The sequence below is a fragment of the Lontra canadensis genome, unplaced genomic scaffold, assembly GCF_010015895.1.
Source record: "Lontra canadensis isolate GAN:19392208 unplaced genomic scaffold, GSC_riverotter_1.0 scaffold148, whole genome shotgun sequence".
Classification (NCBI taxonomy): Eukaryota; Metazoa; Chordata; class Mammalia; order Carnivora; family Mustelidae; genus Lontra; species Lontra canadensis.
In genome coordinates this window covers 1,723,541-1,744,728 of record NW_022631142.1, presented here as the reverse complement: position 1 = coordinate 1,744,728, position 21,188 = coordinate 1,723,541, and the positions used below count along the sequence as shown (strand labels likewise).

The window sequence follows — 21,188 nt, the reverse complement described above, 5'->3', positions numbered from 1 at the left end:
GGAAAAGATACTTGCAAATGGCATATCTGATAAAGAGTTAGTATCCAGGGGTGCCTGGGTGACTCAGTCATTTAGAGTCTACCTCTGGCTCGGGTCATGATCCTAGGCTCCTGGGATGGAGGCCTGCTCTGGGCTCCCTGCTCTGGGGGAAGCCTGCTTCTCCCTCTCCCACTCCCCCTGCTTGTGTTCCCTCTCTCATGGTGTCTCTCTCTGTCAAGTAAATCAATAAAAATTTTTTAAAAGATTTTTATTGATTTACTTGACAGAGAGAGACCGCGAGAGAGGGAACACAAGCAGGGGGAGTGGGAGAGGGAGAAGCAGGCTTTCCGCTGAGCAGGGAGCCCGATGCAGGGCTCCATCCCAGGACTCTGGGATCATGACCTAAGCCAAAGGCAGGCGCTTAACAACAGAGCCACCCAGGTGCCCCAATAAGTAAAATCTTAAAAAAAAAAAAAAAAAAATAGTATCCAAAATCTACAAAGAACTTATCAAACTCAATACCCAAAAAACAAATAATCCAGTTAAGAAATAGGCAGAAGACATGAATAGGCATTAGGGAAATACAAATCAAAACCACGATGAGATACCACCTCACATCTATCAGAATGGCTAAAATTAAAAACACAGGAAGTAAGAGCTGTTGGCGAGAATGTGGAGAAAGAGGAGTCCTCTTATGCTTTTGGTGGGAACGTAAATTGGTGCAGCTACTCTTGAAAACAGTACTGAGGTTCCTCAGAAAGTTAAAAATAGAACTACCCTACACCAGCAACTGCACTACTAGGTATTTACCCTAAGGATACAAAAATACATTTCAAATGGGTTTACATATACCTGGACACGTTTGTAGCAGCATTATTAACAGTAGCCAAACTATGGAAAGAGCCCAGGTGTCCACTGACTAATGAATGGATAAAGAAGATGTGATATATACATACAATGGACTATCACTCAGCCATCAAAAGAATGAAATCTTGCCATTTGCAATGATGGGGATGGAGCTAGAATGTGTTACGCTAGGCAAACTACGTCAGAGAAATACAAGTACTACCGGATTTCACTTGTAAGTGGAATTTAGGAAACAAAACAGATGAATGCATGGAAGGGGGAAAAAAAAAGGAAGAGAGAGAAGCACCCCATAAGAGATTCTTAAGGATAGAGAACATACTGAGGGTTGATGGAGGGAGGTTAAGTGGGGGTTGGGTTAAATGGGTAATGGGTATTAAGGAGGGTACTTGTGATGAGCATTGGGTTTATACGTGAGTGATGAATCACTAAATTCTACTCCTAAAACCAGTATTACACTATATGTTAACTAACAAGAATTTAAATAAAAATTTGGGGAAAAATAATTTATTTTCAGAGCAACTAACTTAACCATTTCAAGACTTGTTTTTAAGCTTTGTTGGGACTGACCTAGAGAAGTCTTTATTTCAGGGCTCATTTAATCTTTTCTAGCACCTGTACTGAATGCCCCAGGTATTGACTTTCTACTGTTTGGAACTCTACTATTTCCAAACCCTGTGTGAGGTCCAAGTGTTATTCGGTTAAGAGTTCCTTGGTATCCTTTCTCAAGCCCAAAGGAGTCTCACCCTAGGCATTTACCACTCACTAATTAGCAAAAGACTCAAGATATCCTTAGAAAGATTTCTGAAGTCCCTTCTAGATGTAGCAGTCACCTCTGCATTATTCTGCATCACAAATTCCATAAATTTTGTCTCATATCTCAATCTCTTTTTTTAAAAATTTCATTTATTTATTTGACAGAGAGAGAGAGAAAGCACAAGTGGGGTGGGGGGCAGAAGAGGGAGAGGGAAGAGTAGGCTCCCCACTGATCAGAGAACCTGATGGAAGGCTCCATCCCAGGACTCTAGGATCATGACCTAAGCCGAAGGCAGCCACTTAACCAACTAAGGCCCCCAGGTACCCCTCCCATACCTCAATCTTACCAAACTTTTGATTTTTGTCTCCTCAGTTCAATAAAATTGTTGTGCTGTACTTGGTTCTCTTTCAGGGATGGGAAATCTTTGCTGCCTTCTGCCTAAATGTCTATAAAGATTTGTTTCAAATCTTCCCCAACTTGCATTTTCTATTATTAATGGCTAGAGGGCTAGTCTGGTATAAGTTATTATGTCATGGCCCCCAGAGTATGTTTCTGCTTATATAATTTTCTATCATGTCTTCTTCACTTACAATAACATGCAAATATACTTTTTTTTTTTTTTGGTATTTCAACATTATTTAACATTTGTCTATTGCTGGACCTCTAGGTTAGAGTTATTTGCTATTATAAATAATGGTGTGATTAATATCTCTCACTCAAACAAGTGTTTAGATGTAATTTTAAAATAAAAAGGTAGGGGCGCCTGGGTGGCTCAGTGGGGTAAGATAAGCCTCTGCCTTTGGCTCAGGTCACCGTCTTGGGGTCCTGGGATGGAGCCCTGCATCGAGCTGTCTGCTCAGGGGGGAGCCTGCTTCCCCCTCTCTCTCTGTCTGCCTCTCTGCCTACTTGTGATCTCTCTCTCTGTCAAATAAATAAATAAAATCTTTAAAAAATTAAAAGGTAGACTACTTAAACATTCATCAATAGGAAAGTGACTATATAAATTACCGCTAAGTTCATTTATTATTAAGTATAGAGGCATATGTTAAGGGTTGAGCTATGTCCCCCAAAAAGATAGGTTAAAGTCCTAATCCTCAGTACTTCAGAATGTGATCTTATTTGGAAACAGAGTTGTTCCTAATGTAGTTAAGATGAACTTATTAGGGTGGACCTTAATCCAGTATGACCGGTATTCTCTGATGAAAAGGAGAGATGTGGACACAGAAATGGATACACACAGAAAACAATGTGAAGACACATAAGGAGAAGATGATCATCTGACAGGAGTGATGCATCTATAAGCCAAGGACTGCCACGGATTGGCAGCACATACCAGAAGCAAGAAGCAAGGAAGAATTCTCCCCTAGAACTGTCAAGAAAAGATGGCCCCAATGACACCTTGATTTTAGACTTCTAGTCTCCAGAACTGACTGAGAGAAAAACATTCCTGTTTTTTTAAAAAAAGATTTTATTTATTTTATTTGAGAGAGAGGAAGAAAGAGCACACACAAGCAGAGGGAGTAAGAGAAGGAGAAGCAAACTCCCTGCTGAGCAGGGAGCCTGATGTGGGGGCTCGATCCCAAGACCCTGGGATCAGGACCTGAGCTGAGGGCAGACACTTAACCAACTGAATCACCCAGGTGCCCCAAACCTTCCTGTTGTTTTAAGACACCCACATGTGGAACTTTGTTATTAGTACTAGGAAACTAATATGTCATACGATAAAGATTATGTGATTATTAAAAATCATGTCGTTAAACTTTCTAAAATATGGGAAAATGCTCATTATAATATGTAAAATAGGTACCATTATTATTCCCATTTAACAAACATGGAAACTGAGATCCTAGGCTTAATAAATTGCTCAAGCTGGCATACACAGTAAGTGCTGGAACATAATTTGAATCCAGGTAGATTCCTGTGTGCCCTTAACTACCAAGCCATACTATCTCTTAATTATTAAAAGCTGTAAGCAGCATTAGAACTTTTAATGCAAACTGAGAAGCAAAGTCCATTTAAATAAAGTAAGCCTGGGAAGCAAGAATGCAGAAATCTGAATTACCCGAGTTGGAGATAAAATACTTTAACATTCCCCAATTCCAGTGCATTTTATTTATTGTTTTATTTTGTTTTTTAAAAGTAATCCTTATACCCTCTCAATCCCCAGATCAAGAGTCTCATGCTCTACTGACTGAGCCAGCCAGGTGTCCCTCCAGTGCATTTTATTTCATTTTTTATTTTATTCTAGATTTTATTTTTAAGTAATCTCTATACCCATTGTGGGGCTTGAATTTACAACCCCAAGATCAAGAGTTGCGTGTTCTACTGACTAAGACAGCCAGGCATCCCCCCTACGGTGGATTTTACAATAAAATTTTCAGGGTGGTTACTCCAAACCTAAATGAACACCTACACCTAAAAGTAATCATTAAAAAAGAAAAAAACACATATGAATATATACTATTCCTTGTTATGTTTTGTTTTCTCTTATAAAACTGTGAAAAGCCCATTCCTTGAGTAATGAAGAAAGAACCCTAGAGATTAGAAGCTAGGTATAACATGGGATAGGCTGTTAAGAAACTAGGGAGTTCTCAGAACCTGTAGGGATAATTAAAGGAGGAAATTTTTAGATCAGAGGCAGATTATGTTTGTTTGGTTTTTTAAAATTTTTTAATTTTTTTTAAAAGATTATTTATTTATTTATTTATTTGACAGACAGAGATCACAAGCAGGCAGAGAGGCAGGCAGAGGGAGAGGGGGAAGCAGGCTCCCTGCTGAGCAGAGAGCCCGATTCGGGGATCGATCCCAGGACCCTGGGATCATGACCTGAGCCAAAGGCAGAGGCTTTAACCCCCTGAGCCACCCAGGAGAGAGACAGATTATGTTTATGATTAAACTGGGAATTTGTTTTTTGGGTTTTTTTAAAGATTTATTTATTTACTTGACAGACAGAAATCACAAGGAGGCAGAGAGGCAGGCAGAGAGAGAGGAGGAAGCAGGCTCCCCGCTGAGCAGAGAGCCCGATGCGGGGCTCGATCCCAGGACCCTGGGATCATGACCTGAGCCAAAGGCAGAGGCTTTAACCCACTGAGCCACCCAGGCGCCACTAAACTGGGAATTTGGTAGGAAGGGTCAGAAAAGCTTCCAGGTAGAAGTTTAGTTGGATACAAAGCAGTTTTGTCTGTCACATCCCATTCCCTAAACCCTCCTCCTCTGTCTATCCAACAAGAGTTTTTACTAAGTCACCTTTTTGCAGTATGCACTGAGTTTTCATCAAAGAATAAGAAAGTATCTAATAAAATGTTATTGCTATTTCCTACAAGACGCTCATGTTTCTTATATGAAGCCATTTATAATATCACCCCTATTGAGATCCTATAAAAGAAATTTAATTTGTAGTTAATTGCTCAGAAAAGCTTTAGATTCCCATGAGGATATGGAATAGTTTTTCCTCCTTACACAGAAAGAGAATCATGTAGCTGATTTGCAGCCCAGTCACAAAAAGAACCTGAATCACCATAGATGGTCAACATATTTACATTCTATTATTTTCCCTATAGTTTTTAATTTCTTTTCAAAATTATTTTTCCTTGATCCTGATTTTTAATTTCAAATATTTTATACTCAAAGTGTTTCTACTATTAAAGTGTTTCTTATGTAATGTTTCAATTCACTTATGGAATGAGTTTTTATTAATAAATAAACAATGAAGAGTTTTATCACAACCCTCAAAAAAGTGTAATACAGAATCTGATCTAAATTCTTGCTTCTCCAGAGACCATGGGTGGTGAGAGCAATATCTTATTAAACAATGGCATTTTGTGAGGATAAGGAATGGAAACTGGAATGAACCATAAACACTGCTTGCCTTAAAACTTTTGCTTTTGCATATGGACTCACTGTAAGCTCCTAATCTTCATACTCCATGAGGTCAGAACAGTGCCTCATCTACCACTGCATTCAGTATCTAGTATTACTAAGCTAATTCTGAAAGAATATATTTAGTTTATAACCTAAGATATTCCCTCTCTCTCTCTCTCTCTCTCTCTCTCTTTTATTTATTTATTTATTTGGCAGACAGAGACCACAAGTAGGCAGAGAGGCAGAGAGAGAAAGGGGGAAGCAGGCTCCCTGCTGAACAGAAAGCCTGATGTAGGGCTCGATCTTAGGACCCTGGGATCATGACCTGAGCTGAAGGCAGACACTTAACTGACTGAGCCACCCAGGCACCCCTCTCTTTTTTTAAATGATTTTATTTATTTATTTGAGAGAGAAAGAGTATAAGCAGGGGGAGGGGCAAAGAGAGGGAGAAGCAGACTTCCTGCTAAGCAGGGAGCTCAGTGCAGGACTCGGCCCTGAGGGAAAGGCAGACACTTAACAGACTGAGCCACTCAACGTCTCTCTCTCTCTCTCTTTTTTTTAAAGTAATCTCGCTGTTCAACGTGGGGCTTGAACTCACGATCCTGAGATGGAGAGTCATACGCTTTACCAACTGAGCCAGCCAGGCACCCCTAAAGATTCTCTTATACTGTATCTTTTAAAATCTATGTCCTTAAGAAAATTCAACTCAATTTACCATGTAGAAATAGCTTTCCTGTCTAAAGAGAATTTCACTGAAAAAAGAAAAACATAGTTTTTTTTTTGTACATACGATTCTTGCTGCAGACATGTTGCATGGCCCAAACTGCCCATAGCTGGACTCCTGGTGTTGTAAAACAGCCAAGTAATGGGAAAAATGGATTAAAGGACCTAAAATTTCAAAAGAAAAAAGTTACATACTATACTTAGTGTAGTAATTCCTGAGCTTTCCATTCTAGAAATTTCATCTACTATTTTCAAACTAACATAAGTGAACTATAATATACTTTTTCTTTGTGTTAGCCATTTGAGAAAGGATCGTATTCAGATAAAAGTTTTGGTATAAAAGATGGAAGGTGATCAGAATAAGGTACTAACGGAGAGAAATACTTTTTTCAAAAGTACTCTTTTGGTCTTGAAAATAAACATTTGGAGAATAGAAGACTTTGGTTTGGAAACTTAGAAAAGGAGGAGTCAGTTGATAACTAACTTGTAGAATATCATGAGGGTCTAGAATTAGCCTTTCTATTTCTCAAGGTCTTCTGCCCCAACACAGGCAGAACATTAAGTTGGGGGAATCAAAAATGTTGCCAGTATCAGCATTTATGAAGTAGAGAATAAAAGTAAGATGCAATAGTACTACTTATGTAGCAATATGGAGTATATCTGGTAATCAGTAACTTAACTATCAAGACACCTAATTGTCATAAACAGTTAGGCATCCAGTATGCAATTTAAGAAATTATTACAGTTTCACAAACTAACCTGGTGCTACTTCTTTCAATGTGTCATCTTTTCTTGGACCTCTCTGCATTAATACATTATTTCTTCTTCCTAAAATCTTTTGCCCATACTTAGTTTTCTCTCAAAACTCAGCTCATAATCTACTTCCTCTGGAAGCATTTTACCACTTCCCAGTGCATTTAAGTACTCTCATCTTTAATGTCTTAGAACCCTATCCATATAACTAGCTTAAGAGTGAACTATATTTGATTCACATTTTATTTTTCCTCAGTAGACTGTAAGGTTCTTTTTTTTCCTTTCTTTTTCTAAGATTTATTTACTTTTGAGACAGAGAGAGCACGAATAGGAGAGGCAGGGGGAGAGGGAGAGAGAATCTCAAGCAGCCTCCCTGCTGGCTCTGTGCAGCTCAGACTCACAACCCTGAGCTGAACACCCAACCAACTGTGCCACTTGGGCACCCCAGCTGTAAGGTTCTCGTATGTAGGCAGAGTGTCTTACTCATCTTTGAATTTCAAGCACACAGAAAAAGTCCTTGGCACTTGTCTTCAATAAATGTGGAATGAAGGAAGAACTACTGAATGACTTGTAGCAGAAAAAAGTAAAAATACTTTGATCTTTTAAAAAACCAGTAAAAAGATAGATGCCTGAGGGAAAATACATTATACACCTAGTAGGAATGATCTCTAAGCAAGCAAAATGACTAGGTTACTAGCTTAATACTAATTATCTTGCTAATTACCTGTATGCCACCATCTCACACTCTGGAGTTGGCCATTTCAAAATAGCTGAATGCTGCAAGACACACAAGAAAGAGCACAATATTTATTTAGCACTGCATTATTGTAATATGAGCCTCTGAAAGTTTAACTACTATGAATGTTGTTTGTGTGCTTCTAGAAAATACCAAACGACCCTACCAGATCATCCAGAAGAGAATTCCTCTGGCTACGGCTCAATGTCCAAGCTTGTTCACCTCTAGATATTAAATGGGCAATGATTCCAGCTGCGAAGTAACTGACTTCCACTTCAACACTATGTAAGAGGCTACTGATGTGGTCTATAAAATCCTTCCACATTAACTCAGAATGCAATTCTTGTACTTCGGCTATATTATTCTGGAAAAAAAGAGGATATAAAAATTAAAGTATTATGAACAATAAATGGCTAACTAGCCCTTTGTATTCCAAGAAGGAACTTACTGGGCTTAATAACAGTCTTCACCTTTTGTACATATGCCAATACATGTTTAAATCATTACACTTTCTGTCCCTTTTTTTTTTTTAAAGATGTTATTCATTTATTTGGCAGACAGAGATCACAAGTAGGCAGAGAGGCAGGCAGAGAGAGAGAGAGGAGGAAGCAGGCTCCCTGCTGAGCAGAGAGCCCGATGTGGGGCTTGATCCCAGGACCCCGGGATCATGACCTGAGCCGAAGGCAGAGGCTTTAACCCACTGAGCCACCCAGGCGCCCCTCTGTCCCTTTTTTTAAAAAAAAGATTTTATTTATTTATTTGACACAGAGAGAAAGACAGTGAGAGAGGCAATACAAGCAGGGGGAATGGGAAAGGGAGAAGCAGGTTTCCCCGCTGAGCAGGGAGCCTGATGTGGGGCTCAATTCTAGGACCCTGGGATCATGACCTGAGCTGAAGGAAGACACTTAACGACTGAGCCATCCAGCTTGCCCCTCTGTTCCTTCTTAGGCTTCCATAGGCAGTACATAAGAAGACCTCTGTTCACATGGGAAACAACTGATGGGTTTCCAGTTTAGACTGGTTGATCTTCCAAAAGATCTAAGATCCAACTTACTACTCTGAAGATTAATCCTAATTCTTAAAACTTCATTTGACATTTGATCTATATGAAATAGTAATTTTCTTCCTAATATGTTGATTCCATTTCTTAGGAACCAAGACTTGAACTTTTGATTGTTAAGAGACTATTCACTCCCTAGCTTAAGTCATTCTATAATAAATGAAAGCGAAAGGCATCATGTCCAAACATATACCTTGTAAGGATTAACAAGTTTTCTTCTTCAATAAGAAAAAGAGTGAGGACAGAAGAGATAAATTTAACTTTAGAATGTGTACAATCTATTTTCCACCAGCATGAATGATTAATCATCACCCCTCTCTAATCTCACACGTTTAAATAAGAAAAGACATTTCAGGTGGCTCAGTTGGTGTTTGCCTTCAGGTCAGGTCATGATCCTGGGGTCCTGGGATTGGGCCCTGAGTCAGTCAGGGTCCCTGCTTCTACCTCTCCCTGTGCCCCTCACCATTGCTCATGCTTTCTCTGTCTCAATGAATAAACAAAATTTTTTAAAAAGTAAAGATATTTTACCTTTTTTTTTGGCATTTTACTTTTGTTTTTCATATTCTTCCCTATTTACATTTTTTACATAGCATTTTTATAGTGACAAAAGTAAGAAAAGAAAGAAAAAAAGAAACAAACAAAGACCCTCTGAGGACACACTTTGAACTTAAAGCCCCAGAGAAGATGACACATCACAGTGCTAAATTACAATGGACAATGAAAACAATCCATAATAAGTAAGAATAATCAAACACAACAGTAGATAGCCCTGAACCTCATACTGTGAGATAGTAACTGATAAAAAAAGTAAAACAAACAAACAAATGCCTCCCCCCCCAACAAAGACACCACTATTAAAACAAAAAACAAAGGAAAGAGCAAAACAGAACATCAAAAGAACAATTGCCATTCTTGGGACACCTGTCTGCCTCAGTTAGTAGAGCATGCAACTCTTGATGTTGGGGTTGTAAGTTCAAATTCCATGTTGGGGGTAGAGATTACTTAAAACAAAAATAAAGTTCTTAAAAAAAAAAAAAAGAATTATGGCCATTCTTTTCTGCCATAAAGAAGTTATTAGAAAACCAGACAAACTATATGAGAGAACTGTTTTTTGATAGTGGACAACAGGTATACAAGAATGTCTATAACTGAGAGAAAGTATTCAAATGGGGTAGTTTCCAGGATTGCTGTGCAGGTATGGGGAGCCTAAAGAGAAGCCAGCAGTTTTTGCTGAATTGAGGAGACAGAGATCAGTCAGTGATCAGATGGCCAAGGAAGCAAAAATGTGCAGAACAGAGTACTAGAAAAGATAAAGCTCCAGAAAGAAAGAAAGATACCTGCAGAAGAATCCCCTTAAATGCTTGGCTGAGTATGATGCAACGTGAAGCTCCATGAGGCTAGGAAAAGAACTACCAGAAAGAAAGCAATACATGAACACATCCCCGTATCACAGAGGGTTAGGAAGAGTACACGTTCCCACCAGGCAGAGTGAAGACATCACATAATAAACAGAGTATTGCACAGGGGTGGAGCTAAATTATGTATCAGTCCCTGGATGAAGTCAAATCTGAAGCCACTATAACAAAGCAAATAAATAAGCTTTGAAAGGAACAACTTGATCTGTGAGTAGCTCAAGTGTAAGAACAAAATCTAAAACTCTTTAAAGAAAAACAATAAAATCCAGCAAAAATCAATGTAAATTCCACAATGACTGGCATCTAGCCAAAAATTACCAGGCATACAAAGAGTCATGAAAATATGATCTAAAACCAAGAGAAAAAAATCAGTTACTAAAATGGACTCAGAAATGACAGGGATAATAGAACTAGCATACAAAGACTTAAAATAGCTACTATAAATGTTATAAATATGACTCAGGATGAAAAGAAAACATAAACCTGAAGAGAGAAAATGAAGCTATACAAAGATTTAAATGTAACTTCTAGAAATAAAAAGTATTTATATATACATATACACACACACACATATATATATATCTCTGAAATGAAAAATATACCAGGTGAAATTAGCAGCAGATGAGATGTTGGAGGAAAAAAACCCCTTGTGAACTAAAAAACATCAAGAGGAAACATCCAAGCAAAAGCAGATGAAGAAAAAACAACAACAAACCTTGGGAGAAAAGCCAATAGATTACTTTGTGACCTATGAGATAATAGTAAGCAATCTCACATACTTATAACTGGAATCCCAGAAAGAGAGAGGAGAGAAGATACCAAAAAAAAAAAAAAAGTGTGTGTATATATATGTGTGTGTGCGTGTGTGTACTTTTTTTTTAACTTTTTTTTTTTAAAGATTTTATTTATTTATTTGACAGACAGAGATCACAAGTAGGCAGAGAGGCAGGCAGAGAGAGAGGAGGAAGCAGGCTCCCCGTCGGGCAGAGAGCCCGACGCGGGGCTCGATCCCAGGACCTTGGGATCATGACCTGAGCCGAAGGCAGAGGCTTTAACCCACTAAGCCACCCAAACGCCCCATGCGTGTGTGTACTTAAAGATATAATGGCCAAAATTTTTCCAAGTTTGATGAAAATTATAAACCCAAAAATCGAACAGAAAAAAATATCCATTTTAACTCAATAATCAGCAGAAATTTAATTTTTTTTAAGAAATGTAACTTTTAAAAGTAAAAGCAAGATTCTTTTTCATACAAACAAAACCTGAGTGAAAATTCATTGCTACCATACCTACACTAAAAGATATGTAAAGAGTAGTATGAGAAATATGTGGGTAAATATAAAAGACACATTTCTCACTTTTAATTCTATTTGATGGAAGATTGATGAGGACACATACTTCTGGACAAAATGAAGTAAAAAGAGGCCAGAGTTACTCTCCTATCTGAAATAACTGAAACTGTTTGAGGGCAGGAAATGATAAAAAAAAATTTTTTTTAAGGTTTTATTTATTTATTTGACAGAGAGAGATCACTGTAGTAGAGAAGTAGGCAGAGAAGTCAGAGAAGTAGTCAGAGAAGCAGGCAGAGAAGCAGGCAGAGAGAGAGGGAAGCAGGCTCCCTGCTGAGCAGAGAGCCCCATGCGGGGTTTGATCCCAGGACCCTGAGATCATGACTTGAGCCGAAGGCAGAGGCTTAACCCACTGAGACACCCAGGCACCCAAAGAAAGTCATTTTATAATGAGAAGGGGTCAAATGGAAGGCATAACAATTTTAACAGCTTATGAACCTAATAACAGAGCTCCAAAATACATGAAGCAAAAATTGATATAACTGTGAGAAGAAATAGATAAATCAACAATTATAGTTGAAGATTTCAAAACTCCTATCAGTAATTGCTGGAACAAGAAGTCAGAAAATCAATAAGAATACTTGAACAATAACAACCAATTAGACTGACCGACATTTATAGGACATTATACCAAGAACAGGAAAATACACATTCTTCTCAAGTGCACATGAAACATTTACCAAAATAGAACATATTGTGGGCCATACACAGGTCTCAATAAATTCCAAAGGACTCAAATCAAGGTATGTTCTCTGCCCACAAAAAAATTGCTTAGAGGGGCCGCCTGGGTGGCTCAGTGGGTTAAGCCTCTGCCTTCGGCTCGGGTCATGATCTCAGGGTCTTGGGATCGAGCCCCGCATCGGGCTCTCTGCTCAGTGGAGAGCCTGCTTCCCCCTCTCTCTCCCCACCTGCCTCTCTGCCTCCTTGTGATTTCTGTCTGTCAAATAAATAAATAAATAAAATCTTAAAAAAAAAAAAATTGCTTAGAAAAGCATTTTTAAAGCTCTACAAAAGCTTTCTAAGTATTTAAAATAAGTCCTACTTTTCTTCTTATGGTGATGTGAACCAACTTCTGTATCTAATAATTCTATGAACCCTGAATAAAACAATCAAAAACTATGATCTGCTTAACACTTCCCTATTTCAGGGCCTTTGGGTCTTTTTACATTTTCTACTTTATAAAAAACTAAAACTATAGTGAACAGATAGGTCTTCTTTAAATGTGACCTTTCCCAATAATCCATATCTCATTGTTTAGTATCTCATACTCGTGCATCTGTAAAACAAACACTAATCTATAACTTTTTTTTTACTCCCTCATCTATGCCTCCTATTATCTAATTTCTTAAGAGCAGAGGTCTGCTCTAAAATAGCTTTCACCATATAGGCACTTCCCCTGTTGCAGTGATTAAATATAATAAACATTTGCTCCTTCACCATTGCCTCAAAATCCTAGTCTATAATATATTTAGGGAATGTCTAATTTGTTTAGCAGTCTTTTAAGTACTGATTATTAATTACCAAACATACTTACTAATGTAAGTTCTTACTAATGTAAGAACACTTACATTACTGACATTTTAAAAAAGATTTATTTATTTATTTATTTATTTATTTATTTAGATGGCGTGTGAGCGGGATAAGGGCCAGAAGGAGAGGAAGAGAGAGAATCCCAAGCAGACTCCTTGCCAAGTGTAGAGCCAGACATGGAGCTTGATCCCAAAACCCTGAGATCATGACCTGAGCCAAAATCAAGAATCTGATGCCTAACCACCTGAGGTACTCAGGTGCCCCAGTTAGTGATATTTTTTCATGAAACTTTTTTTCTGATTATAAAAGTAAAATAGCTCACAGTGAAGCTCTATACTTTACCAAACCATATATAATAAAGTATGTAACTTATGTTTTTCCTTTTAATGTGGTGAAAATCCTTTTATTTTTAAAGATTTTATTTATTTATTTGACAGAGAAAGACAGAGTGAGAAAGGGAACACAAGCAGGGAGAGTGGAGAGGGAGAAGCAGGCTTCCTGCTGAGCAGGGAGCCCTATGCAGGGACCCCGATGCAGGGCTCAACCTGAGCCCAAGGCAGACACGTAACAACTGAACCACCCAGGTGCCCCTAATGTGGTGAAAATCTTAATATATATATGTTGTTTATAGCCTGCTTTTCTCACTTTATTATATTGTATATATTTTCTAATGTCATTAGGTGTTTACAAACACAGAAAAATTTCCCCCCCCCCTTTTTTTTTTTTTTTTAGATTTATTTATTTGAGAGAGAGAGTGTGCCAGGGAAGGATGGCGGAGAACACAAGGGGCAAAGGGAGAGGGGGAAAAGAAACCTAAGCAGACTCTGAGCTGAGCATGGAAATCTACATGAGGTTCAATCTTGCAACCCTGAGATCATAACCTGAGTGGAAACCAAGAAATCAAGAGTCAGTCACTTAACCAGCTGTGCCACCCAGGCACCCTGAGAAGCATTTTTCAACGTACTACCTCAGAAGGAAAATAACTGATTACAGCTTGGAATTTAGCAGGAAATGTTTATATGTTTTTATCTTACCAAAAGTCCTAGGACTTTCTGTTGAATGGATGACTCAGTTGGGAAAGACTGTAAAAAGAAAGAGAAACCTATAACTACCTAAATAACCAAATATAATAAATGAATACTTAAAATCAATCAATGTCAAAACTATAGGCTAAATTCCCATTCTAACCTCTAGAACCCGCATGAAGAGTTCTAACCCTTGGTTTTCAATAAAATGTCTGCAAGTGGTTGGAGATTCATCTGTGAGGTTCCAAAGTGCACTCAAAGTAAACTTCAAAGTAGTGTCCACTGAATTTTGATTGGTTTTCTGCTTCACTATTTGAAGAAGTTGCTGAAAGAAAGATAATAGAATGAATTTCTCATCACAAAACTGTTATTGTAATTAGTGGTGGTAATCACAAGTCATGAAGATTGGTCTCGTGGCTTAAAACATTTCCTATAAAAGTTTTTAAAAGTACAACAAACATCTTCTTTGGTCAGGTTTTTTCCTTCAACAAAAAAAAGTATAGGATCTTAAAAAATATTTTATTATTCTGATGATACCTATAATCTAGTACCCTGTAAATAAAATAAAAAGCAAACTATTTAAAGCTTAGGAAAACTACCTTACCCAATTAGTCACAACATTTAGATCCTGGGATAAGAAAAGTAGAAGTGAAGAGGGGGAAAGGAAGCTAACATTTATTAAGTATCAGCAAATTATATCCTATATTATAGTATTGTTACGTTTATTTTTCAGGAGAGGAAATGTAGCCTGAGAAATATTAAGTAATTTGATCATAGTCAACTTAGTAAGAGAAAATAAGAATTGGAAGACCTAATTCTATCGAATTCCAAGTCTTCCTTAAGGAAAAAAAGAAAAAAGAACAAACAAATTACATACAATAGTAAGAGAATCAAAGTCTATACTGGAATTGAATAAGATAATAGCTTTGAAATTCCATTTGTAAATTATTTCTGTCATAGCCATAACCCAAGAAATTTAAGTCTGAAAGATAAATGTTTTGAGACCTAGATAAGGCATCCATAATTCCATTTTTTGATTATAGTTTTGGGGGTAAAAGGGAGCTCTGCTCAAACAGATACAAGAAAACATCAATGAACACTATTACGTAAAGTTACATGCAGTTCAGGAAAAAAATTTTCTAGAAGTAAAAACATCTAAGGGGAATTAATAAACATTAAGTGGCTAAGAACGTGGCACTAGAATCTGCATCTGTGTAACCTTGTTTGGCAATTTATTCCTTTGTTTCCTCATCTGTAAATTGTGGGTGATAATCAAGAGATTAAATAAAGGCTAGTCATCATCACTACTACCACTACTACTGCTACTAATTCCTGCTTAAACTAATTTTCCCCCAAAGCATATAAGTGAATTACTTCCTTAAAATCTTTGAATATATCTCCAACCAAAACTACTGAAACACATGTATAACAATGAAAAGCCATATTTAAAACTAAAGTGTCATCCCTGAAAATAGTAAAAAATAAATAAAATCAGCATCCCTTCTTATCTAACATGTATTTATTTTGTGCAAAGCACTTAGCATATATTACTTCAAATAAAAAAAATTTTTTTTTAAAGTAAGCTCCATGCCCAATGTGGGGCTTGAACTCAAGACCCGAGATCAAGCGTTGTATGCTCTAGCAACTGAGCCAGCCAGGCGCCTCCCCTTAAATTAATCTTATTTTCCTTTTCATTTAATCTTCATAGTAACTGTACAAAGTAGTTCATCACCTCTAAGTAAATTTATGTGACGGCCCAAGCTAGTTAAGTGACAGAACTGGGAATAAACCCAGATGTGTCAACTCCAGAATTCCTACTCTATTATACCATCACAGCTTTTTCCTTTCTTTATATTACTCTTTTCATTCCTATTGCTATTATTACACGTATTAGACTGTATTACAACTACGTCTACATAGCTATTTTCTCTAGTACTTCTTATGGACAGAAATTATAGATATAATTCAATGTGAATCCCTAACATCTAGCAAGGAGCTAGGTACATGATAAGTTCTCTACATATATTTATCAAAGGAATGACTTTCTCATTACATACATAATAGGTAAATCACAGAAAAAGAGAGTCTTTTGGAGTACCTGGCTGGCTCAGTCGGTGGAAAGTGCGACTTTCTACACACAGCCCCGTGCTGGGTGTAGAGATTACTTAAAAATAAAATCTTAAGAAGAAAAAAAAAAGGAGAGTCTTTCATTTGACTTTTCCATCTACCATTATTGTTTAAACACCTCAAGCCAGGATTGTAGCAAGAAAAGGAAAGAGTAGACTTTTTCCTCCAGTCCTCCCTAGGACATTGTTTATATTTACTCTCTTTAAAGCTTTTTAACTTTTCGCTATTCATTGTATCATCTCCTTAACTGAGAAATCAAAATCATTTGACTGTTATTTAAATTATCTTTTCCCCCAAAGCATCTAGCACAAAGGTCTCTACATTTTCTTCATAAATAACAAAATAACAGAATTTTAGGTCTAGATACGATCTTAAGGTTTATTTAGGCTCCAATGGTTCGCAAAATCTGTCTAAGTTCACAAACTGAGTTTACAGCTAGATCCTAGGTCATCCGACTCCTAGTTCAGGGCTCTTTCCATCTCTGTTGAGGAATAAAGCTGCTTCTATAAAAATAAATGAATACATCCAGTTAGAAGTAACAAAAATAATGTTTTGAAATATAAAATGTCAGAAGATACACAACACTGCCTGAAAATGAAGACTATCTAGTGGTCTGCGCAGAGGAGATAACAGACTTACCCTGACAATGAAGAGCTCAGCACCAAGCTGCGCAGTTTGTTCTGTCGAAAGCTGCAAGCAAGCAGAAGACAAAGTAAGTCAGTCCAAAAACTCACTAGTGTGAGTTTAATATCATTCGAGGCAACAGGCTCCAAAGGTCAGACTAAAATCTCTGCTCAACATGGAATTCTGCAATACTGAATTTAGCCTGAATAAACAGGCTGGCAAAGAGACTTACTAACTTTTCTGGCACATAGGTTTTGGAGAAAATAGTAACTGCAACAGCAAACAGCTTCCTACAGAAAACTGTTCAATAATGGGAGTTCAGATACCTTGGCAGCCAGGATGGAAATGATAGCAACAGCCATTCTTTGCATGTTTTGATCCTCATGGTTGCACAGCCACTGCATGACAAGCTTGGCTGCTTCAAACCTGAAAACATACAAAGGGTTTTCCATGAATGAATTTTGGAAGTGCAGGCAGTTTCAGAGTTCTAGCTGGGAAATGATGCTACAATTCAGGTAGGTGAGAAAGAACGGGAAAATTCTTCTTAACTGATAACAGAATAATTATACTTGAGTGTTTTGGAAATGGTGCCTAGCTGTTAATTCTTTTTTTTTTTTTTAATTTTTAAATTTTTTTCTAGCTGTTAATTCTAACAACACTTTGTAAAGAAACAAGAGTTTGGGAAATATGACCAAAACCATCTGATATTTACCTTCTAGAATTATAACATATTTCTATCCTGTAGTAATTTCTACACTGTACTATTTTCTGGGTCCTTACAGCATCTAGCACAACAGAAATATTCATTTATTCATTCACAAGCATTTACTGAGCCCCTGGTTTGTGCCAGATACTGTTCCTGGTGCTGGAGACAGAGTAGTAAACAAAATAGAAAAATATCTCTACTCTCATAGAGCTTACACTGTAGTGTGGAAGATAGATGATAAATAGGTAAGTAAAATATGTGACATGTACTATAGAGAAAAAAAATTAAGCAGGTAAAGAGAGGATATGAAATGTTGATTTAGGTAAGGCTATTAGGAAAGGCCTCACTGAAACTTTTGAGGAAGTAAGAAAGCTGACTGTGTGGATATCTAGGGGAAAAGCATCCTAGGCAGAGGGTAGGAGACACAATGACCTTGCATTGGGAATATGCCTGGAGGTTTTGAGAGATACCATGGAAGCCAGTGAGAGCTAGAGCAGTGAGAACAAGAGTAGTACTGAGACAAGAGGTCAGAGGTAACAGGAGTGCCAGATCATAAGGTCTTTGTAAAGAATTAGCTTTTACTCCGGAGTGAGACAGGAAACCACAGAAAGATTCTAAGGAGAGATACGACATGAACTGACTTATGTTTTTAATAGGATTATTCTATTAGCTGAGTTTAAAATAAACTTCAACAGGCAAATAAAGAAGCAAAGAGAGCAGTTCAGAGGCTACCATAATAATTTTGGAGAGAAATCACTTTTAGTCTAGTCCAAGAGGTAGAAATGGAAGTGATGAGAAATGGTTGAATTCATGATATATTTGGAAAATAGCTGGATTTCTCAAAGGACTGAATGTGGGGTGTGACATAAGGAGAGAAATCAGGATGACACCAAGGAATATACCTATAATTTCATCTTTCAAGACCTGGCTCAAATATCACTTGTGCTGAGTTTTCCTTGACACATTTATCACTGCTTTATTACTGCTCCTTAGCATCTGTTTGTAACTCTATCAGAGTTGTAACAAAACAACCATTTGTTTATAACTCTGTCAGAGTGATTATCTGCAGCTTCACATGAATCCTCCATTGGCCCATTAGTTCCTTGAGGTAAAGGACTGTAAACTATTCAACCCTTTATACCAAGAACCCAATACAGAGCTTCACACATGGATGTTTAATACATGTCTGAATTATATAGATAAAATTACTCCTCTGCGAATTCCTTCAAATTCACTTTTACCTCCTTTCTATTCCCAAGGCCATCTTGGATTCTTTTACAGTAGATTTCTAATGGGCCATTATGCCTTCATTGTTTTCCCTTCAATTTGTGCCTACATATTGGTAATACATAAATCTGTCAGAGAACTTATGATGTAATTCCTGTACTCACAATATTTCTGGACTCTAACAATGGGCCCGTACTTTCAAATCTTTTTTCCTGACTACCCAATGCTTATTACAAAATGGACTGCTCATTAGTCCCCAAACATGCCCACAATTACGATTAAGATAGCCTTATAGTTAAGAGCACAGATTCTGATGCTTCTTGTATTTTGGAGTTTAAATTCTAGTTCTACCTAATGTTGCTGATAATAATAAAATATATTATTTTATCACATGAAGCAATGCAGGAAAGTTGTTAAAAAAATCACACATTCTGGAGTCAGCCCGGTTTCAAATATTACTTCTACCACTTACTAACTTTGGGAACCTGGGGCAATTTCCTTAATCTTTCTGAACTTCAATTTTCTCATCTGTAAAATAATAAGATCTATTCAATAGGATTGTTGTGAGGATTAAATAATATTACACATAAAACTTAAGACTTAGTACAGAACTTAGCACAACCAAGCTTTTGATAAAGGTTATTTTTTCTAATATTATTACTAACTTCCTCTGTACCTGTATTTGTGCAGTTCCCATGACATAAAACAATCAATCCAACCTTCTCTCATCTTCAAAGCAATATAGCATGGATGTAAAAAGTAGAGGTTCTGGAGTCATTCCGGATTTAAATCTAAATTCTGCTACTTGCTATCTTATCACCTTGAGAAAGTTACTAAACCTCTCTGTGCCTCTGTTTCTTCATCTATAAAATGAAAATTATAAGAATAACAATTTCACAGGACTTTTTTATGGGCTGAATAAGCATATGTAAAACACTCAGCACAGTGCTTGGCAACAGGAATTGCTTTATACAGGTTAGTCATTATCTTTTTATCTCAAATGCCATCAATTATCTTTATTATCTCAAATGCCATCACTAACATGAAATCTTTAATGATCACCAATCAGATGAAATCTTTCCCTCCTCGTTGGGGGGCCCAATGCATTCTGTCATCTTCTTCTATGAAAAATTCTGTCTTCTGTCATACTCATTTTGCATTCATTCATCCATCAAACATCCACTTAAGCACTAGAGACAAAGAGATTAACCAATCACAGTCTCTGACCACAAAGAAGCTCAAATCTAGCAGTGTATTGGCTAGATCAGAGGTAAGTAAACGATAGCCTACATATAGTGATTTTATAGCCATGGGTCCAGCTGGGTATTTTCTGAAGTTTTATTGGAACATAGTAAAACCATTTGTTTATGTATCATCTTCAACTGCTTTAGGAAGTACAATGGCAGAGTTAAGTAGCTGCAACAGAGACCCTATGGCTAATGAGCCCAAAATATTATTGGCTAGCCCTTTAAAAGAGGTTTGTCAACCCCTGGATTAGTTGACAATTTTCTTTAGGAAAGTGATTATGTTTAAAAAAAAAAAAAAGAAAAAGAAAGAAAAAGAAAAGTGACTATGTCTTTCCTACATATGACTTCATGTAATCAGTACAGATGTTCAGTATTTATAAAATAAAATTAGTAACCTACATGAGATATATGTAGTTATATTTTTGTCCAAACTATTTGAAATAGTAAATGGAACATCTCATTCCTCAGCTGTGCCAGCACTGTTACACAAATAAATCACAGTAAAATTGCTGCTTGAGAAATATACTTCTCATTAAATCATAAGTATATTTTCTTTTTCAATACCATCTTTAAAAATTATATTTAAAATAGTAAGATGACAAAAAATCCTTTTTAGCTCTCAAATCACATCTTAGAAAACAAGGGAAAACACTTTGTAAGTTACTTGAATCCAGCTATATAACCTCCCTTAACCTCTATTTAAAAAGTTTCTTCTTTAATTCAGTATCAAATAATAATAATAAGAGGTATGATACAGAGAAAAGAACATGACCTAAAACTAGAAGACTTGAGTCTTTCTAGCCTTGCAGTTACTAGACACAAAATCATGGGCAAGACACTGAGTCTACATGCCTCAGTTTCTTCAGCCTACAATATTGTATGAATATTCTAAAAACCATAATATAAATTTTTAAGCAAAAGACTTTGAAAACAGAGGCCAATCTGCTAACAGGAATGTCAAAGCACTACGTCAGAGAAAGTAGAGTTAGCATTCTAGAGGATAATGCAGAATCCCATTCACCTGATTAACTATACACGAAGGATATGCCAACTGGCAAGAAATGGCCCAAGACAGAGTTCTAAAATTCTGTTTTGGCCCATTTTAAGTTCTAGGGCTAACACTTGCCTGTTGAATGGAACATCTTGAAGGATCCGGTCACTGCAAAGTGAAAGGAGGCAATTCTTCTGTAACTAAAGAACCAAAG

The 21,188-nt window shown here is 37.0% G+C and overlaps 1 protein-coding gene across 1 annotated transcript in view; it reads right to left on the bottom strand.

The window, feature by feature from the left end:
- ZYG11B (zyg-11 family member B, cell cycle regulator) overlaps positions 1-21,188 on the bottom strand; it is a 90,484-nt gene that overhangs the window by 21,787 nt on the left and 47,509 nt on the right. The window contains exons 6-13 of the mRNA XM_032844168.1: positions 21,110-21,174; positions 17,130-17,229; positions 16,819-16,869; positions 14,216-14,377; positions 14,062-14,109; positions 7,840-8,037; positions 7,662-7,714; positions 6,252-6,349 (exon numbers count right to left, since the gene is read on the bottom strand). Coding sequence (XP_032700059.1) covers positions 6,252-6,349; positions 7,662-7,714; positions 7,840-8,037; positions 14,062-14,109; positions 14,216-14,377; positions 16,819-16,869; positions 17,130-17,229; positions 21,110-21,174 — 775 coding nt within the window. The remainder of the gene's footprint in view (positions 1-6,251; positions 6,350-7,661; positions 7,715-7,839; positions 8,038-14,061; positions 14,110-14,215; positions 14,378-16,818; positions 16,870-17,129; positions 17,230-21,109; positions 21,175-21,188) is intronic.